The sequence below is a fragment of the Neomonachus schauinslandi genome, chromosome 7 (assembly GCF_002201575.2).
Source record: "Neomonachus schauinslandi chromosome 7, ASM220157v2, whole genome shotgun sequence".
In the NCBI taxonomy this organism is placed as follows: Eukaryota; Metazoa; Chordata; class Mammalia; order Carnivora; family Phocidae; genus Neomonachus; species Neomonachus schauinslandi.
The window spans coordinates 58,266,491-58,283,199 of record NC_058409.1 but is presented as its reverse complement, the minus strand read 5'-3'; the positions used below and the strand labels follow the sequence as shown (position 1 = coordinate 58,283,199).

Genomic DNA, 16,709 nt, shown 5'->3' with positions numbered 1-16,709 from the left:
AAACACAAGCATCTACTGTTACATGTTCCTAAAACTCCGCCAAAACATATTTTTGATGGCATAAAACCAGGTAATCCCACTGTATCACCCACAAGGTAGGATGTGTCCAATTTAGTTTGTGCATGTAGGTTCAGTTCTGCCTCTCAGCTCCCATGACTTCAGGCGTCAGTGGATCTCACACACCAGGGAGATGGAACAGTGCCAAGGGGAGCAAGAAGAGCTATGAGGATTGCTCTGTTCTGGTCCCATTCCTGAGGCCCCTGGAGTAAATCAGAAAGCTGCTTGGAGCCCTGCTGATCTCTTTGGTAAAACGGGGATAATAACATCTGTCCTAGCTCCTTCAAGATTGTGGTGGCTGGATCAAAATGAGGCCAGAAGGAAGTAGAAACTATATGTCCTTGGGGCACCTGGGTGGCTCAGTCAGTTAAGCATCTGCCTTGGCTCAGGTCATGATCTCCAGGTCCTGGGATTGAGCCCTGTGTCAGGCTTCCTGCTCAGCAGGGAGTCTGCTTCTCTCTCTCTCTCTCTCTCCCTCTGCCCCTCCCCACTACTCGTTCTCTCTCTCTCAAATAAATAAAATCAAAAAAAAAAAAAAAGAAAGAAAACTATATGTCCTCATCCTCAAATCTAGAGTGTGAAAGCCATCCATCTCCCTTTAACATTCAAGTTACAATGAAGGCATGGGCATGCCTGCCTAGATTGCAGGCTCTGCCACCCATCACATCTTCACCCTACCCCACAATTCCACCAGCAACGCTGAAAAGAATCAGTCCTCAGAGCCTGTAGGATGGACAGCAACATGGATGGGGTGGGACACTGTCTACTGACCACAGGACCTTACCCATAGTGCATAATGTGATCTGTTCACATTGTTTTCTTGCTGTTACCAATCCTTCCCTAACATTTCACTTGGCAGGGTGCCCAGGCCCAAATCGACCTAGACTCTCATTCTCTTTATGAAAGCCCTTGGCCCCAGATATGTTGGTGACGCCAGGATCGTGGTGGCCAGAGATAATTTTCCAGCATCAGACTCCTCCTCCTGCCTTCCAGCCCTGGCACAGCCCCTACGGCAACAGAGCCAATCCTCCAGGTGAATTGAATCTCAGGGCTTCATCATCCTTTTTTCTTTCTCTCTCTCTTTTTTTTTTTTTTTTTGTTCAGTCCAGCCTCTCTCTATCCATCCAACATAGCAGGTTTCAATACCCTGCTGATAGGTGTAGTAGAGTGAATAATGGCCCCCCAAAGAGGTTCACATCCTTGTCTCTGGAATCTATGAATATGTTACCTTATATCACAGAAGGAACTTTGCATATGTGATTAAACTAAGGATCTTCAGATGGGAGATTATTCTGGATTATCTGAGTGGACCCAATATAATCATAAAGGTCCTTGTAAGAGTGAGGCAAGAGGATCAAAGGGAGAGAAGGAAGCAGAGGGAGAAAAAGACATGTGACAACAGCAGCAGAGTTGAGAGAGAGAGAGAGATTGAGATTGGAAGTCAGAATAAGGGGCCACAAGCCAAAAAAGGTAGTCAGCCTCTGGAAACTGGAAAAGCCAACAATTGGGACTTCTGACCTCCAAAACTCTAAAAGAATACATTTGTGTTAAGTCACTAAGTTTATGGTAATTTGTTACAAGTAGCAAAAGGAAACTAATAGAGTGAAAATTAGATCATCTGCTTTGGAAAAACTATTTTGCAATATCTGCAGAAGTTGAACATATATGGATGTATGTATGTTTCATAGGTATGTACCCAACAAAAATGTGTATATACGTTCACCAAAGACATTTACTATAATGTTCCTAGCAGCATTATTTATAATGTCTCAAACCTGAGAATTACCCAAATGTCTATCAGTAGTATAATGAATATAGGTAAATTCACACAGTGGAATTCTACACAGGAAAAAAAAAAAAAAAGAACAAACTATGACCATAGGCAGTTTGCATCTCTTAAATATAATGTCAAGTGAAAGAAGTCAGACAACAGAGTAAATTCTGTATGATTTGATTGTTATAAAGTGCAAATATAAGCAAAAAATCTATGCTGGGTGAAGCCACTACCCTGCCCCCCTCAAAGGGAGGATATGAGGGAGTCTTCCGGGGAGCTGCTAATGTTCTGTCCCTTGATCTTAAAGATGCTTCATTTTGCACAATATCATTGAACCTGTGAAATGTGCACCTTTTAAGATGTACTATACATAAATAAAAACTTTTTTTCAACGGAGGAAAGGAGACCTATGCCTTCATCCAAATTTGCCTCCTCGGGACCCTCCAATCTCCCCTCAAAAATGGGTGGGGGTACATGATAACCCAGATCCAGGATTCCAACTCCCTAGAGCCCAACTCTGGGTTAAAATACCCTGTGAATTTCCTTTACCTATTTTTACTAAAGGGCCCATTTCAGCGGGTTATTTTCCTAAATAAAAGAAGCCTGCCCAGAGGTAAGTTTACTTTCCCCCTTTGAGGACTCAAAACTACAAACTAGTTTTGATTGACATTAACTGAACAACAACAAAAAACGGTAATAGTCTTTTCTCCACCACGACGACCTCTGATAAATGAAGAGTTAAAACCACTGCAGCACAGTTTAACACATAAAATACACATTTCGTTAAATTTTGTTGAAGTGTTAATGTTTTAATAATAGTGTAATAAAGTTTAAAAAATAGTGTAATAAAGTTATAAACTCATAAAAGAAAAACAAGAACGGTTGCTCCCACCAACACCCCAACCTGAAGGGAGACTCAGACTCTACCTAAAGCAGGTAGAGGGACGAGAAGGGGGAAGAAGGAGCCGTGGGAGACAGACACATGGACCAGTCTGGTCGATTATGAACTGGAGGGAGAGATGCAGGTATGGCCAGGGGAAACCAGAGGCCGGGATGTAGGGGTGGCGGTCTCGCGACAATGGAGAAGACCCTATCGCCAAAGCGCCGCGGCTGCGGTGAGGGGTGTGTGTGGTTGTTGGGGGGGGGCTACTTGTGGGGACACTGGGCGGAGCTTCAGAGACAGACTTTGAAGGCCCCAGGGTCCGAACAGACTTTGGCCCCGCCGCCCCCACCTGCCGAGCAGCTGGGAACCAGCGCGTCACTCCCAGCGGAAACGCCGCACCGCCCGGGCGTCTGGCGAGGTGCGCGCCTCCCGGCCCCGGCACCGACGCTCCGCGGCTCCCGGCCCGCCGCCCGCCGCCCGCCTCTCTGGGCTGAGCAGGGGCGGGGACAGGGCAGCACCTACCGGGATCTGCGACTCCAACCGCCGAGGAGCCCGGGAAGAGAAGCCAGCCTGGACGGCACCCTGGAGACTGGCGCGGAGGGTCCGAGCCTACCCGTGGGTGGGAGGCGCCGACGCCGACTTGACAGCGCGTCCCAGGTTCGTGTGCGACGGCGTCTCCGCAGGCTGCACGTGGAGAAACTTTGGTTCGCCGTGTTGGCTGCCCGGAGGAGGTTATGGAGGGCGCTGCCCGGGGCCCCGCGGCCTCCGTGCGCCCCGGCCGGTACGCTCAGGCCCTGGGAGCCCGCACCTCCCGCGCACCCTGTCACTGCGGTGCCTGAGCGGGGACCGAGACCCGCAGTCAACCGAGGGCTGCTGGGGGACAGGGGCCTGTCCAGACTCCGCCCGAGCCTACTCTCGCGTCTCCCGCAATCCCTGTCTGTTCTCGGCTCGGGCTTTGCAGCGGCTGGGGCTTACAACCCGCGGGGATACGGGTTTCGTCTCCTGCTCGGCCTTGCAGCGCGGGAGAGTGGATAGGGGCAGCCCCGCGGCTGCAGGATGTCGGGGAGCATCCGGGCAGGGGCTCGCGGGCGCGGGTTAGCGCCGCAGCGGGAACGGCGCGCGCGAGGCCGCAGGAGCGCGCGGGTCTGCGGGTCCGACTAGCGCGCGTCTCCGCAGGTGCCTCCGGCCGCCGGGAGGCGGGAGCTACTGGCTGGGCGCGGGAGACGGGCTGGGGGCTGCGGAGCCGTTTGCAGTCACTGGCTCGACAAAGGGGAGCCACACGGGGGCGGGCAGCCCGGTCCCGGCGTCTCTCGGGCGCGCACCGCCTTGGCACCCGGACCCCGAGCCCCCCTTACAGGAGGTCCGGGGTCCAGAGGTGCCCTGCCCCTGCCCGGGGGTGGCGGCAATGGCTGCTCCCCTCGGACGCGCCCATTTCCCGAGGGAGGGCCGTGTTCTCTGGGCTGGCGGTGCGGGGACCGCTCCGCTGCGGCTCTGGGCAGAACCCCTTCACGTGGATGGCGATCGCCTCAGCTCGCCGGCTGCCTATCTTGATAGTCTCAGAGACGAGGCGACAGAACGCACACCCCGCCCCCATCGGTGCCCCGGCGCTGTCGCCCCAGTCACCTTCCTTTGCCCTTCTCCGACAGCACCACGCGCTCGCTCGCTCTCGCTCTCGGGAAAAACTGAGGCACCAAGCTTGGTTCCCGGAGCCAGCGGGGACTGTGGAGACACTGCCAGAATCCTCAACGGCTTGGAAATCCTATCACCTTGGTTCCCTGAGACTTGGAGGTATAGGTTTGTGTGTCTGTGTGTGTGCTGGGAGGGGTGTTTGCTGAGAGAGGTGGGGGTGTAGCCGCCGGGGGGACCCAGCCCAGAGGCCTAGGGGACATACAAGTAACTAAAAGACACCAGCCCTTTTTTGGCTTTGTGTGGGGAAACACAGCAAACCTTACCAGCTACTCACTCCTTCCCTTGGGCAGTTTCGAAATATTTCTTCCAAGCTGCTGCCAGAGAAGAACACTTTCCTGGCAAGTCATTACATTTCCTGGGACAATCTGGCACATTTTTTGTTCTGGCTTTGGCCCTTCGCTTGCATGGCAAGAAGACACATGTTTCGCTTCAAATCTAAGTGCCATAGCCCCCACATCCTGGCCTTGGGCTGCCCACTGTACCTCTGGATTTTTTCAGACCTGTCTGGGAAGGGTGGGACTGCAAACCTCCAGTGCCTGGCCCATTCTAACTCAAGGCTGTACTCTTCTCTAGACCTGTGGGCTCCTTCATCCCTCTCTAGGCCATGGCAGTCATCTCTGCCCTTAGCTCCTCCGGGAGAGTTGAGCAGCAGACACCCTAGAAGTGACGATGTAGACAGCCAGCCTGGTAAGAGCCTGAGGCAGGGCTTGACAGTGAATAGGAAGTGAGGAAGGAAGAGTTTGTCACAGATTTTCTCCAAGTCTGCATAGGAAGCATCCCCTATTGACTATGTGGGAGTGGAGCCTGAAATCTTATTTTTAAGAAGCTCTCCATGTGATTATGCCCACAGAAGCTGGAAAACCCATTGGTGTAGGCACTTTGGCCTCCCATTGTCAGACCTCATCAGCCCAGGATTCATATGTAGTGATGCATGTTTAGAAACTGACATTTATTTAATTCCTAAATGGCAAATATATTAGGATCTTCTAAAATTCTCACAGTCATCTTCTGTAAATATTATCCCCATTTTAGGATGAGGAAACTGAATCCCAGAAGATCAGTTTCCCAAGGGTTGGTAACTTGGGAATAAACAGAGCCCCAGTCTCTGATACATATAGCCTGCTGCCCCTTCTGAGCATGCTCTGGTCCCCTGTGGGCAGCACAAAGACAGGACGACCTTGGGGCAAGAGTGAGGGGCTGAATTTCCAGCTTGAAACCCATTTGTTAATTTCCACCCCCCTTGCTGCCCTCTCCGACCAGGGCCCTTTATGGGAGGGAACACCAATCCTATTTGGAGGTGGAGTACAAATCTCAAGGGAAAATAACATTTCTCTCTGCATGCAAGGAAGATGGGGTGGCTTGGAGAGAAAGAGCCACAGGGAAGGCCAAGCCTGTCCTCTCCAAGAAGGCTTTTAAAACACCTCAGCCCATGTGGCACTACCATTGTTGATACCACTCAAATCAGGTACTCAAAACAGAACCCTACTCTGTGGGAAGCTGGTATCCAAGAAGCAAGGAAACATAAGAGAAACAAGAGAAAGGACATAGGAAGATCTAATTAAGTCCTGGTGAGCAGGCGAATAAGAGGAGTGACTGGGAGTTCTCCCACCCTTCCTTCTTAGGCCTCCTCAGCTGCCGTGGACTGGGCTGGGGTGGGGGAAGGCTGGACCAGGTGAGTGCTGCGCCCCTCTCAACCCCAGCATCCTTGCAGGGCAAGCCTTGGCCTGTATACACAGGACTGCAGTGCATGGGATCCACTCCAGACACTTTTACTCATAATCACTGAAATATAATTAAGTGAACAAACACTGTAGGGATGTCTTAACAAGGAGTTAAAAAACTAGACTCCAAATGGGAGAGATGTGTGAAACAAATTATTGGTATTTATGTAACTCTGAATAGCTTTGATTTCCTTCAGTAGGAACTGACAGCTGGCTGACAAAAAAAAACTCATCCAGGGAGAGAAAAGACATAAGTGAAGTATGAAATTTTGAATAACGTTTTCAGGTAACTTTCTATTTCCATTCAGAGTGGGTGTCTAAAGGGGCGAATGTAGTTATCTGAATTGTTTCATTTATCAACAGAGATTTTTAACAGGGCTCATAATTCTAAGACCCAGTGCTTTTTTCCTTCTTTTTTCCTGGCTTCTAGTCTCCTGCTAGCAGGGCAGAGGTCTGGGAATTCCACCATTCAGCCTGTAAACTCTCACTTTATCACCTATTTTTAGCCTTTCTGATGGATCTGTTCAGAGCATAAATCTTGTTTTCTTGCCTAGGATAGTGGTTGTCTACTTGGGGTGGGGAAAAGTACCTGGGGGTCCAGTAGATTTGTCCAGAGACTTTGAACCACCCTCGCTGTCAGCCCTGCACCTCATTGCCACTTTCTGTGCTACGTGGGGCCTCTCAGCACTAAACTTCCCTGGGCCTGTGGGTCAGCTGGCTCCCCTGTGGTGGGGCCACCTCCTGGGAGCTTTATGGCACAGCCTCTGCTGTGCTAAGGCAGTTTACCACACCGCCATCCCCGCTCTGTTTCCAAAGCTTGTCTGAAATCGCTCATCTGATGATGCAGCTCTCCTGCAAGCTTTTGTTCTTCAGAGTGTGTATTTTTTTAAATTTTTAAGTAACTAAACTGTAATTTCAGTGAGGTCTCGGGAGTAGAGAGAGGCACTAAAAGAGTATAGTAAATATGCCGTGATGAATCATAAGTGATGTTAAAGACATTCTAATTTTAAAATAAAAAGCAATTTGTCCAGCTGTTTAATAATTAATCTATAATATGCTGAAACTATTGTATTTGGAAATTATAAGGAAAATACATTTAAGGCTATCTTTTTTCCATATTCACTTAATAGATTCCATTTATGTTTACAAAGAATTATTTACAGATCTTTAAAAAAAATGTTAAATATTTTATCTGTTATTTAAGTAGCCTGTGAATTAGAGACATGATATAAATAAAAGAAGGCTAAATTCTGAGATAAAATTTTTAAAAAGAATACATTGCCTAGTGAGGCACAATAGGAAAGTCTTTTTCTAGACATCTGATTTCATCACCTCATCCCACCCCCTCCCCACCTTGAATGAAGGTTAGATCCTTGTCATGTTACAGAGGAGGGACCCAAGACTGAGAGGCTGAGACATCTGACTGTGGTATACAGCTTGTAAATAGGGGAATCAGGATGGAAATGTGGGTCTGTCTGAGTCCTGAACTTTCTCCAGTTGAACTGCTATCTATTTGGCACGTGTAACTGAATGTGGGGGTTATTTATATGCTATATTATAACAAAGGGTCTGACTGAATGTTAATACAGTATCAGCATTGGGTACTCAGTGAGGATGTTTCACAGAATGAGACAGGAAGCAAGAACATTCCTGAACTAGGATAATTGTAGGCTAGAGAAGTGATCTTCGTCACAGGTAGAGCTTAGCTCTATGAAGAGTAGATAAATAGAGCTTCAGTTTCAGCATTTTTGATGTGCAAATGGATGACCATGATAAAAGAATTGAAAGAGAGTAAAGGCATAAAGACAAGGGGATTGTTCCAGTAAGGAACTGAATATGAGACACTAGGAAAACAAACATGTATACATGTGGACAATAAAGTATCTGACAGCTTTTTTTCTCTGTGAATTTTAATTTTAAACAATTTTAGAATTGTTCTATTAAATGTGAACAATTTAAAAAGTGAGCAACCCAAGGGGTTTTAGAAGTCTTTAAAATGAACCAAGAGGGCACCTGGGTGGCTCAGTTGTTAAGCGTCTGCCTTCGGCTCAGGTCATGATCCCGGAGTCCTGGGATCGAGCCCCACATCGGGCTCCCTGCTCTGCAGGAAGCCTGCTTCTCCCTCTCCCACTCACCCTGCTTGTGCGCTCTCTCTCTCTCTCTCTGTCAAATAAATAAAATCTTAAAAACAAAAACAAAAACCTTTAAAAAAACAAATAAAATAAAATAAAATAAAATGAACCAAGAGTAAGGCTTTGTTGTGGCTGGTTTTTTTTCTAGACAGTTCTAGAGGGGATATGCCTACATCCATGAGACAGATTCACTAGTTGCCAGTAGCTAGTGGTGCCACTGCCCAGCCTCTTCAGAGAGCCCTGGAGCCCACAGCACCAGCCCTTTCCACAGGACCACAGTGGGGCCACTGCCCCCTTCAAGCAGCCAAGCTGGCAGTACCTTGCCAGTTCCCCTTCTTTTCCCAGAACCTTCTGATGCTAATCTTGGTGAGAGAAAGTTATGACAGAAAGTGGTCAGGTTTAGTGTTGTAGAGAAAGCCTTCACATGAGGGTGGGTGAAAAGATTTGAAAGTCTTTCCAAAAGATTCTTATAAGACTTTTTTAAAAAATAAACAAACAAACAAGCAAGACTGGCCCCAAAACTAGAAACTATATGAGAATACAGTATTGAAACCTACGGGGCACCTGGGTGGCTCAGTTGGTTAAGTGTCTGCCTTCAGCTCAGGGTCCTGGGATTGAGCCCCGTGTTGGGCGGGGAGCCTGCTTCTCCCTCTCCCTTTGCTGCTCCCCCTGTTTGTGCTCTCTCTCTCTCTCTTTCTCTCTCCCTGTCAAATAAATAAATAAAATCTTTAAAAAAAAAGAAATCTGCTATCTGGCAACTTGTTCTCATTTGAATATGTTTCTCAAATGCCACTTTTGGTCAAAGGTGTTTTTATGTGATTGATACTGTACCTCTTCTCCAACTGTGGTTATTAAATGATTTCTATATTTGATATTATGTTCCAGCTAATTTCTCTACATCTCTTTGCTTTATTAAACACATTAGTACTGGGGTGCCTGTGTGGCTCAGTCGTTAAGCGTCTGCCTTCGGCTCAGGTCATGATCCCAGGGTCCTGGGATCGAGCACCGCACCGGGCTCCCTGCACCATGGGAAGCCTGCTTCTCCTTCTCCCACTCCCCCTGCTTGTGTTCCCTCTCTCTCTGTGTCTCTCTGTGAAATAAATAAATAAAATCTTTAAAAAATAATAAAAATAAACACATTAGTATATGAAAAATGCAACAAAAGGTTTCTTTTGCGAACTCTTTTCAGATGCTTTGCATTCAGAATAGACCTCTGTTGGGACCCAAGCTGTCAACCAATCCTAAATTCCTAAGGTCCCAAATTGCAGGTGTGCCTCGCTTTGGAATGGCTTTTATAGATGTTGCACAGGGGGACAAAAAGCGCAGCATTCACTTTCATTGTATTTATGTATGTATATATTGAATAGTTCTTTGCTTAACATAATGAGTGATACTAAAGTAGAATGATAAGTATATTCTTTTGAATACTGCCTTTCAGGAGCTCCCTAGTTGAAAGTCCTTGAAAGTCTAGGCATAAATACTACTGATAATACCACAAAACTGAATGATGTTGTAAAAAGCTACAACCTCATATGGCTCTTTTAAAATTTTAATTATGGAACAGGGCACCTGGGTGGCTCAGTTTGCCTTCAGCTCAGGTCATGATCCCAGGGCCCTGAGATCAAGCCCCGCATGGGGCTCCCTGCTCAGCGGGGAGTCTGCTGCTCCCTCTCCCTCCGCCCCTCCCCTCTCCTCATGCTCTCTCTCTCAGAGGCTCTCTGTCTCTCAAATAAATAAAATCTTAAAAAAATATATAGGTACTGTGTTAAAAAGGAACAGAGACGCAGTCAGGACAAAGCACATAGAGATAAGAGCTGAAGGCAGGGTCACCTGGGCATTTAGTTCTCAGTTAATAAGATAGTAAAATGACAGTATGATCTCAGAGATGATGTGCACATCCATCATCCTGACCCCTCACCATCTTCCTGGAGATATTTTGTACTTCTCCTCTGAGATGATCTCCAGCCTCTGGTATCTTGTTTCCTCTTTCTTCTTCTACCATTTCATCTTTGTAGATTATATCCTTCAGTACATTCTTAAGAGTATCTCAATTCTTGGGGTGCCTGAGTGGCACAGTGAGTAAAGTATCTCACTCTTGATTTCACCTTAGGTCATGATCTCAGGGTCATGAGATGGAGCCTGGCATTGGGCTCTGTGCTTAGCATGGAGTCTGCTTGAGATTCTCTCTCCCTCTCCCTCTGGCCCTCCTGCTCCTGCGTGCTCTCTCTCTCTCTAAAAATAAATAAATCTTTTTTTTTTTTTTTTTTTTTTTTTTAAGATTTTATTTATTTATTTGACAGAGAGAGAGATAGAGAGAGCAGGAACACAAGCAGGGGGAGTGGGAGAGCGAGAAGCAGGCTCCCTGCTGAGCAGGGGGCCCGATGTGGGACTCGATCCCAGGACCCTGGGATCATGACCTGAGCCAAAGGCAGACGCTTAACGACTGAGCCACCCAGGCGCCCTCTAAAAATAAATAAATCTTAAAAAAAAAAAAAAAGTATCTCAATTCTTGACTGATGGTTTGGCTAGATATAGAATTCTAAGCTGGGAGTTATTTTTCCTTCAGATTTTAAAGGACATTCCTCTATTGTCTTTTACTGTTGTTGATATATCTGAATCCACTGTAATTCTTGATCCTTTAGCATGTGACTTATGTACCCAACTCCCCACTTGCCCCCAAGCTTGTGGAATCTTCTTTATTCTCAGTGTTCCTTGAAACTTAAACCATGTGCCATGGGTCTGTTTCCATCTATTGTGCTATGTTCTAACTGGACCCTTTCAATTTGGAAACTGGTATCACGCATGACATTTTTCTTGATCTCAGTCATCATTTCCTTTCCTGCTTGCCCCTTCTTCCACCCCCACTATTTTGTCTTGCCAGAACTTCGAGTAGTTGAATGTTCAACTTCTAGTAGTTGAATTTCCTAGTGTAGACCTCTAATTTTCTTTTTTCCCCCCTCTATTCTTTTTGTTTAACTGTTAGGGATTTTATCAACATTGTCATCTAACCCTTCTATTGAGTTTTGCAGTTTGTATGGTGTTTTTACCTTTTGAGAATGCTTTTTATGGTCTCTGAATATTTTATTTTTGTTTCATGGTTACAACATCTTATATCTAAAGATAATGAGCTTTTGAAGTTTTCAGCTTCCCGACTAGTATCTGTCTCGTCCAAGTTGCTTTTTTTCTATGTCTTCTGGTCTCTAAGGTAAGAGGCTTTTCTATTTTGTTTTGTTTTTTATTTTGATTATCTGCTCATGATTAAAGGGCTTGGATTAAAAAGCTGATGAGAAGCTTTGAGCACATGGGTGAGGCTTGTAATCCTTAAACCTCACTGTAGGATGATCTGTGTGGCATGTTAGGGAATCCCTGTGGTTAGTACCCTTAGGTATTTTCTTTTCAGCAGGTCAGATTATTGAGAGAAGAGTACAGCAATATTCCGTTGCATAATAAGGGTACAGCTGCCAGCCTTCTTGGAGTTGAGTTGGGGAGAAGGCTCTGAGTCTCTTCATTCAGTGATCAGTGAGCATTCCGTCACTTATTCACTGTTTTCTTGTCCCCAAATATGTCAGGTGTCTTCCAGTCCAGAGACCCTCCATTTCACCATTTCTGGAGAATAAAGGTCTGGACATCTCACGTGGGAGGGCTAATATCCTATCCCCTAGTGGCTTGGAGTGGTGGAATGACCTGAGGCAGTCAGATTTTAATGCACATACAAATCACCTGAGGATCTAATTAAAATGTAGGCTCTGATTCAGTAGGTCCGGCTGGAGCCTGAGATTAAGCTTCAGGTAATGGTGGTGCTGCTGCTGGTCCAAGGTAGGATCACACTTTGGCTGACAAGGACCTAGGGATCTAACTGCTTTTCCTGACAGCTTTTCACCTAGTCCTCATTATTTTAGCTATACTCTCCACCACCACCACCACCACACCCGCCCAGTTCTAGAACTTCTGCTGTTACTGCCTCTTGTGAGGATGCTGCAGTGTACATGGGCTGAGTTCTCAGCTTTATCATGAATGATCTGAGGCACAGCCTTCTCGGGTTGGATAAGTTGGTTAACACTGGCCCATCTGCTTTCTGGCTTCCAAAATGTTGCCATTGTCTCCTTTTCCTGCTATCCTTGTGAAGTTATGTCCTTTAAAAAATTCTTGGGGCACCTGGCTGGCTCAGTCAGTGGAATGTGCGACTCTTGATCTCAGGGTTGTGAGCTGGAACCCCATGTTGGGTGTAGAGATTACTTAAAAAATAAAATCTCGGGGCATGGGTGGCTCTGTTGGTTAAGTGTCTGCCTTCGACTCAGGTCATGATACTAGAGTCCTGGGATCGAGCCCTGCATCCAGCTCCCTGTTCAGTGGGGGGTCTGCTTCTCCCTCTCCCTCTGCCCCTCCTCCCTGCTTGTGTTCTCTCTCTCTCTCTCAAATAAATAAATAAAATCTTTTAAAAAATAAAAATCTTAAAAAATAAAATTAAAACTTCTTTCGTTTCAAGGGATTGTTCAGGAAGAGGCAAAATTAAATGTGTGTGTTCTGCCATATTTACCCTAACTATAACCATCTGCTAAAATATTTTTCTAAAGTTTGGTTATATCAGCATAAATAGAGCCTGATTTATGATAAATAACTGCTATTTTAAGCCTCTAGGTTTTTGCACAAGGAACATTCTCTACTTCTCTCTTCCTACTTTATCTGCCTACCAGACTCTTATGCAGTCTTTAAGACCCAGCTCAAATGGCTGGCCTCTGTGAAGCCCCTCAGTCCCCAAGCCACCAAAGCCTGTATATTCTCATGACTTTAACTCATAACCAGCTGCTTATATAGTGTTTCTTCCAAACAACTGAGCAAGCTCTTCAGGGCTAGGGCATGTGCCTTTGTAGCTCAGTGCTCAGGAAATAATAGGAGCTTGCAGCTGTTTAACACTTAGATTCTAAGTTCTGTGTGCATGTCTTTCTTCCCCCCTTCATTTTCTTTCTGTTCCCTTCATCTCTTCTTCTGTCTGTTAAAAGGTCATTATATTTATTATCTATTCTATTATCCAGTAAAAAAATTCATGTCCCATATTGTTAATCTACAAGTAAATAAGTGGAATAAATAATACTTCTCCATTTCTAAAACCTACCTCATTAAATAAAATAGATTTAAATATTATATAAACTCCATTTGATTTTTCTCCCCAGCTCTAAGTACTGTTCAAAGACAAACATTTCCTCAGCTCTAGATAAAGACATAATTCTTTTTTTTTTAATAAGCTCTACACCCAATGTAGGCACCCCTAAGGACATAATTCTTATCAACTAATGGAATTATCTGTTGAAGGAGTTTGAATCTAAATTATTTAAATAAATTAAACATAAATAATTTTTAGTTTTAATGATAAAAAAATAAAATGTTTATAAAGGCACCTGGGTGGCTCAGTCGTTAAGCGTCTGCCTTTGGCTCAGGTCATGATCTCAGGGTCCTGGGATCAAGCTCCACATCAGGCTCTCTGCTCAGCAGGAAGCCTGCTTCTCCCTCTCCCACTCCCCCTGCTTGTGTTCCCTCTCTCACTGTGTCTCTCTCTGTCAAATAAAATAAAATCTAAAAAAAAAAAAATTATAAATAAATAAAGGCTACATGTCATCATTCACATTTCCAGCCTAGAAAACTCCTTTTTCAGAACAAATGTACTGCTGTCCAAATTTAACCAAACAGTATGTGGCCAACCCCATCCATAATCTAGTGTCTGATTTAAATAATGAAATCAAGGAAACTGCATAATCACCTGTTCACCATTCCCATCTCAGTGTGAGTTCCAGACAATGTGTCAGGTATTTTAATGTCTTGTAGTTCAAATGATTTTTCATCCTTTAAAAGAAACATAGAAATGTTCTTTAAGGGGCACCTGGATGGCTCAGATGGTTGAGTGTCTGCCTTTGGCTCAGGTCATGATTTCAGGATCCTGGGATCAAGCCCCACATCAGGCTCCCTGCTCAGTGGGGTCTGCTTCTCTCTCTGCCTCTCCCCTCCACTCGTGCTCTCTCTTTCTCTCAAATGAATAAATAAAATCTTAAAAAAAAATGTTCAAGTTGAAAATCTAGATAATAGTTGCATTATTTAACTCAAGAGCACATATAAGTAATTGGACACTAAGGAATTTTTAGATTATCTGCCATAAATATCTGTATTTTAATTGATTCAGTTGCAATTACACAGAATTTTGGAATTTTTGCTTAAATCTACATTTTTAGTGTTATTTTAAAAATATTTTTCACAAGTAGAAAGTAAATGGATTGTTGTTTAATTAACGTGGAATTTAGGGAAGTAATGGGTTGGTATTATATCATAAATATTCAATGAAGATTTTGAAAGTAAATTTTAGTATGTAATTCCCTAAAAACTGTTACCATTCTAAAATTTCTTTAATTTTGCAATTCACTATTTTGTTCTATATTTATTAATAACATAATCTCATTTATGTCCTATTACTCTATACATACATATTTCAGAAATTATGAATACAAATTGGGATTCTGTCTAATCTTTTGTTCTTCATATTCTTTGATAACCAGGTATTGATTCTGACTTTTTAAGATGGATGAAGGTGTAGAAATTTCAAGTGATGGAAATTCCCTCATCAAAGCAGTCCATCAGAGCCGGCTTCGCCTCACAAGACTCTTGCTAGAAGGTGGTGCCTACATTAATGAGAGCAATGACCGTGGGGAAACCCCTTTAATGATTGCTTGTAAGACCAAACATGTTGATCACCAGAGTGTCAGTAAAGCCAAAATGGTTAAATACCTGTTAGAAAACAACGCTGATCCCAACATACAGGACAAATCTGGGAAAACTGCTTTGATGCACGCTTGCTTAGAAAAAGCTGGTCCTGAAGTTGTTTCCTTGCTCCTAAACAGTGGGGCTGATCTCAGCTTGCAAGACCATTCTAGTTATTCAGCCCTTGTTTATGCTATAAATTCAGAGGATAGAGAAACCCTGAAAGTTCTACTTAGCGCTTGCAAGGCAAAAGGGAAAGAGGTCATTATCATAACAACAGCTAAATCACCCTCTGGTAGGCACACTACCAAACAGTACTTAAATATGCCTCCTGTAGATATAGATGGGTGTCATTCCCCAGCCTCCTGTGCCACTCCTTCAGAAATAGACATAAAAACAGCCTCATTGCCACTTTCACATTCTTCTGAAACTGAAATGACACTTTTTGGCTTTAAAGGTCTGGAGCCCTCAGGAAGTAGTGATGATACGCAGGACCCAGGCTCCCCTATGAGGAAGCCTGCTATGGCCTCTAATGGGCCCAAGCTACCCCAGGCTCCAACTTGGATCAAGAGTCCTCCCTTATTAATGCACCAAAACAGAGTGGCCTCCTTGCAAGAGGAGCTCCAGGATATTACTCCAGAGGAAGAATTATCCTACAAAACCAATGCGCTGGCACTTTCCAAGCGATTCATTACTAGGCACCAAAGTATTGATATAAAAGACACTGCACATTTGCTAAGAGCCTTTGATCAGGCCAGCTCAAGAAAGATGTCATACGATGAAATAAATCATCAGTCATTTTTTTCAGAAGGAAGCCAGCAATGCATTGAAATCCCTGCTGACCCAGATCCAGACTCTAACCAGACAATCTTTGCTTCCACCTTAAGAAGTATAGTTCAAAAAAGAAACTCAGGGGCAAATCACTACAGCTCTGATTCCCAGCTCTCGGCTGGTCTTACCCCTACAACTCTAGAAGATGGCAAAGCACTTATAGGAAAGAAAAAAATCTTCTCACCATCTCCTTCCCTGTTGTCAGGGCCCAAAGAATTGCTGGAGAATATCTCACCAGGTCCCTTGAGCAGGAGAAATCATGCACTTTTAGAAAGGCGTGGTTCAGGAGCTTTCTCTTTAGATCACAATATTACTCAAGCCAGATCAGGATTTCTGCCACCCTTAAACGTGAATCCTCACCCCCCCATCTCAGATCTCCATGCCAATAACAAGATTTCCAGCCTCCTTTCTTGTGGTCAAAAAGTGCTTATGCCAATAGTTCCTATGTTCCCTAAAGAATTCAAAAGTAAAAAAATGTTGTTAAGGAGACAATCATTGCAAACAGAACAAATTAAGCAATTAGTAAATTTTTAAGAAATGGCTAGAAAGCACATTTTGTTCAAATGTCTACATCAGAGAAATATAGAACCAGAGAAGAAATCTCAAATGTCCATCCTTTTAAATCTTGTAATTGGTTAGTCCATAATTGTTAGGGGTATCAAAATGTACTGTGTATCGTACTAGGCACTGTGGACATACAAATAACATGTAGTTCCTACTAAGGAAATTCAAACAAAATTAAAGCTATATTTCTCAAAACTCCTAATATTTAGCAACCTTCATGTGGTCCAGGTTTTTAATTTAAACAAAAATCAGTTAAAAAAAAGGGCAAATATGTTGGAGATGACTTTAAAATTTTTTTCAGATTTCCCAGATGT

General features: G+C 44.4%; 1 protein-coding gene across 1 annotated transcript; it reads left to right on the top strand.

Annotated features, from left to right (window-relative positions):
- Positions 1-4,437: 4,437 nt before the first annotated feature.
- Positions 4,438-16,467, top strand: ANKRD34B (ankyrin repeat domain 34B). Its single transcript, XM_021699730.1, has 3 exons — positions 4,438-4,502; positions 6,325-6,410; positions 14,799-16,467. The coding sequence occupies exon 3, from the start codon at positions 14,821-14,823 to the stop codon at positions 16,363-16,365; it is 1,545 nt and encodes a 514-aa protein (XP_021555405.1). The 5' UTR covers positions 4,438-4,502; positions 6,325-6,410; positions 14,799-14,820; the 3' UTR covers positions 16,366-16,467.
- Positions 16,468-16,709: the final 242 nt, after the last annotated feature.

Coding starts and splice junctions, on each gene's coding strand:
- ANKRD34B (XM_021699730.1), top strand. CDS start 14,821: ATGGATGAAGGTGTAGAAATTTCAAGTGATGGAAATTCCCTCATCAAA.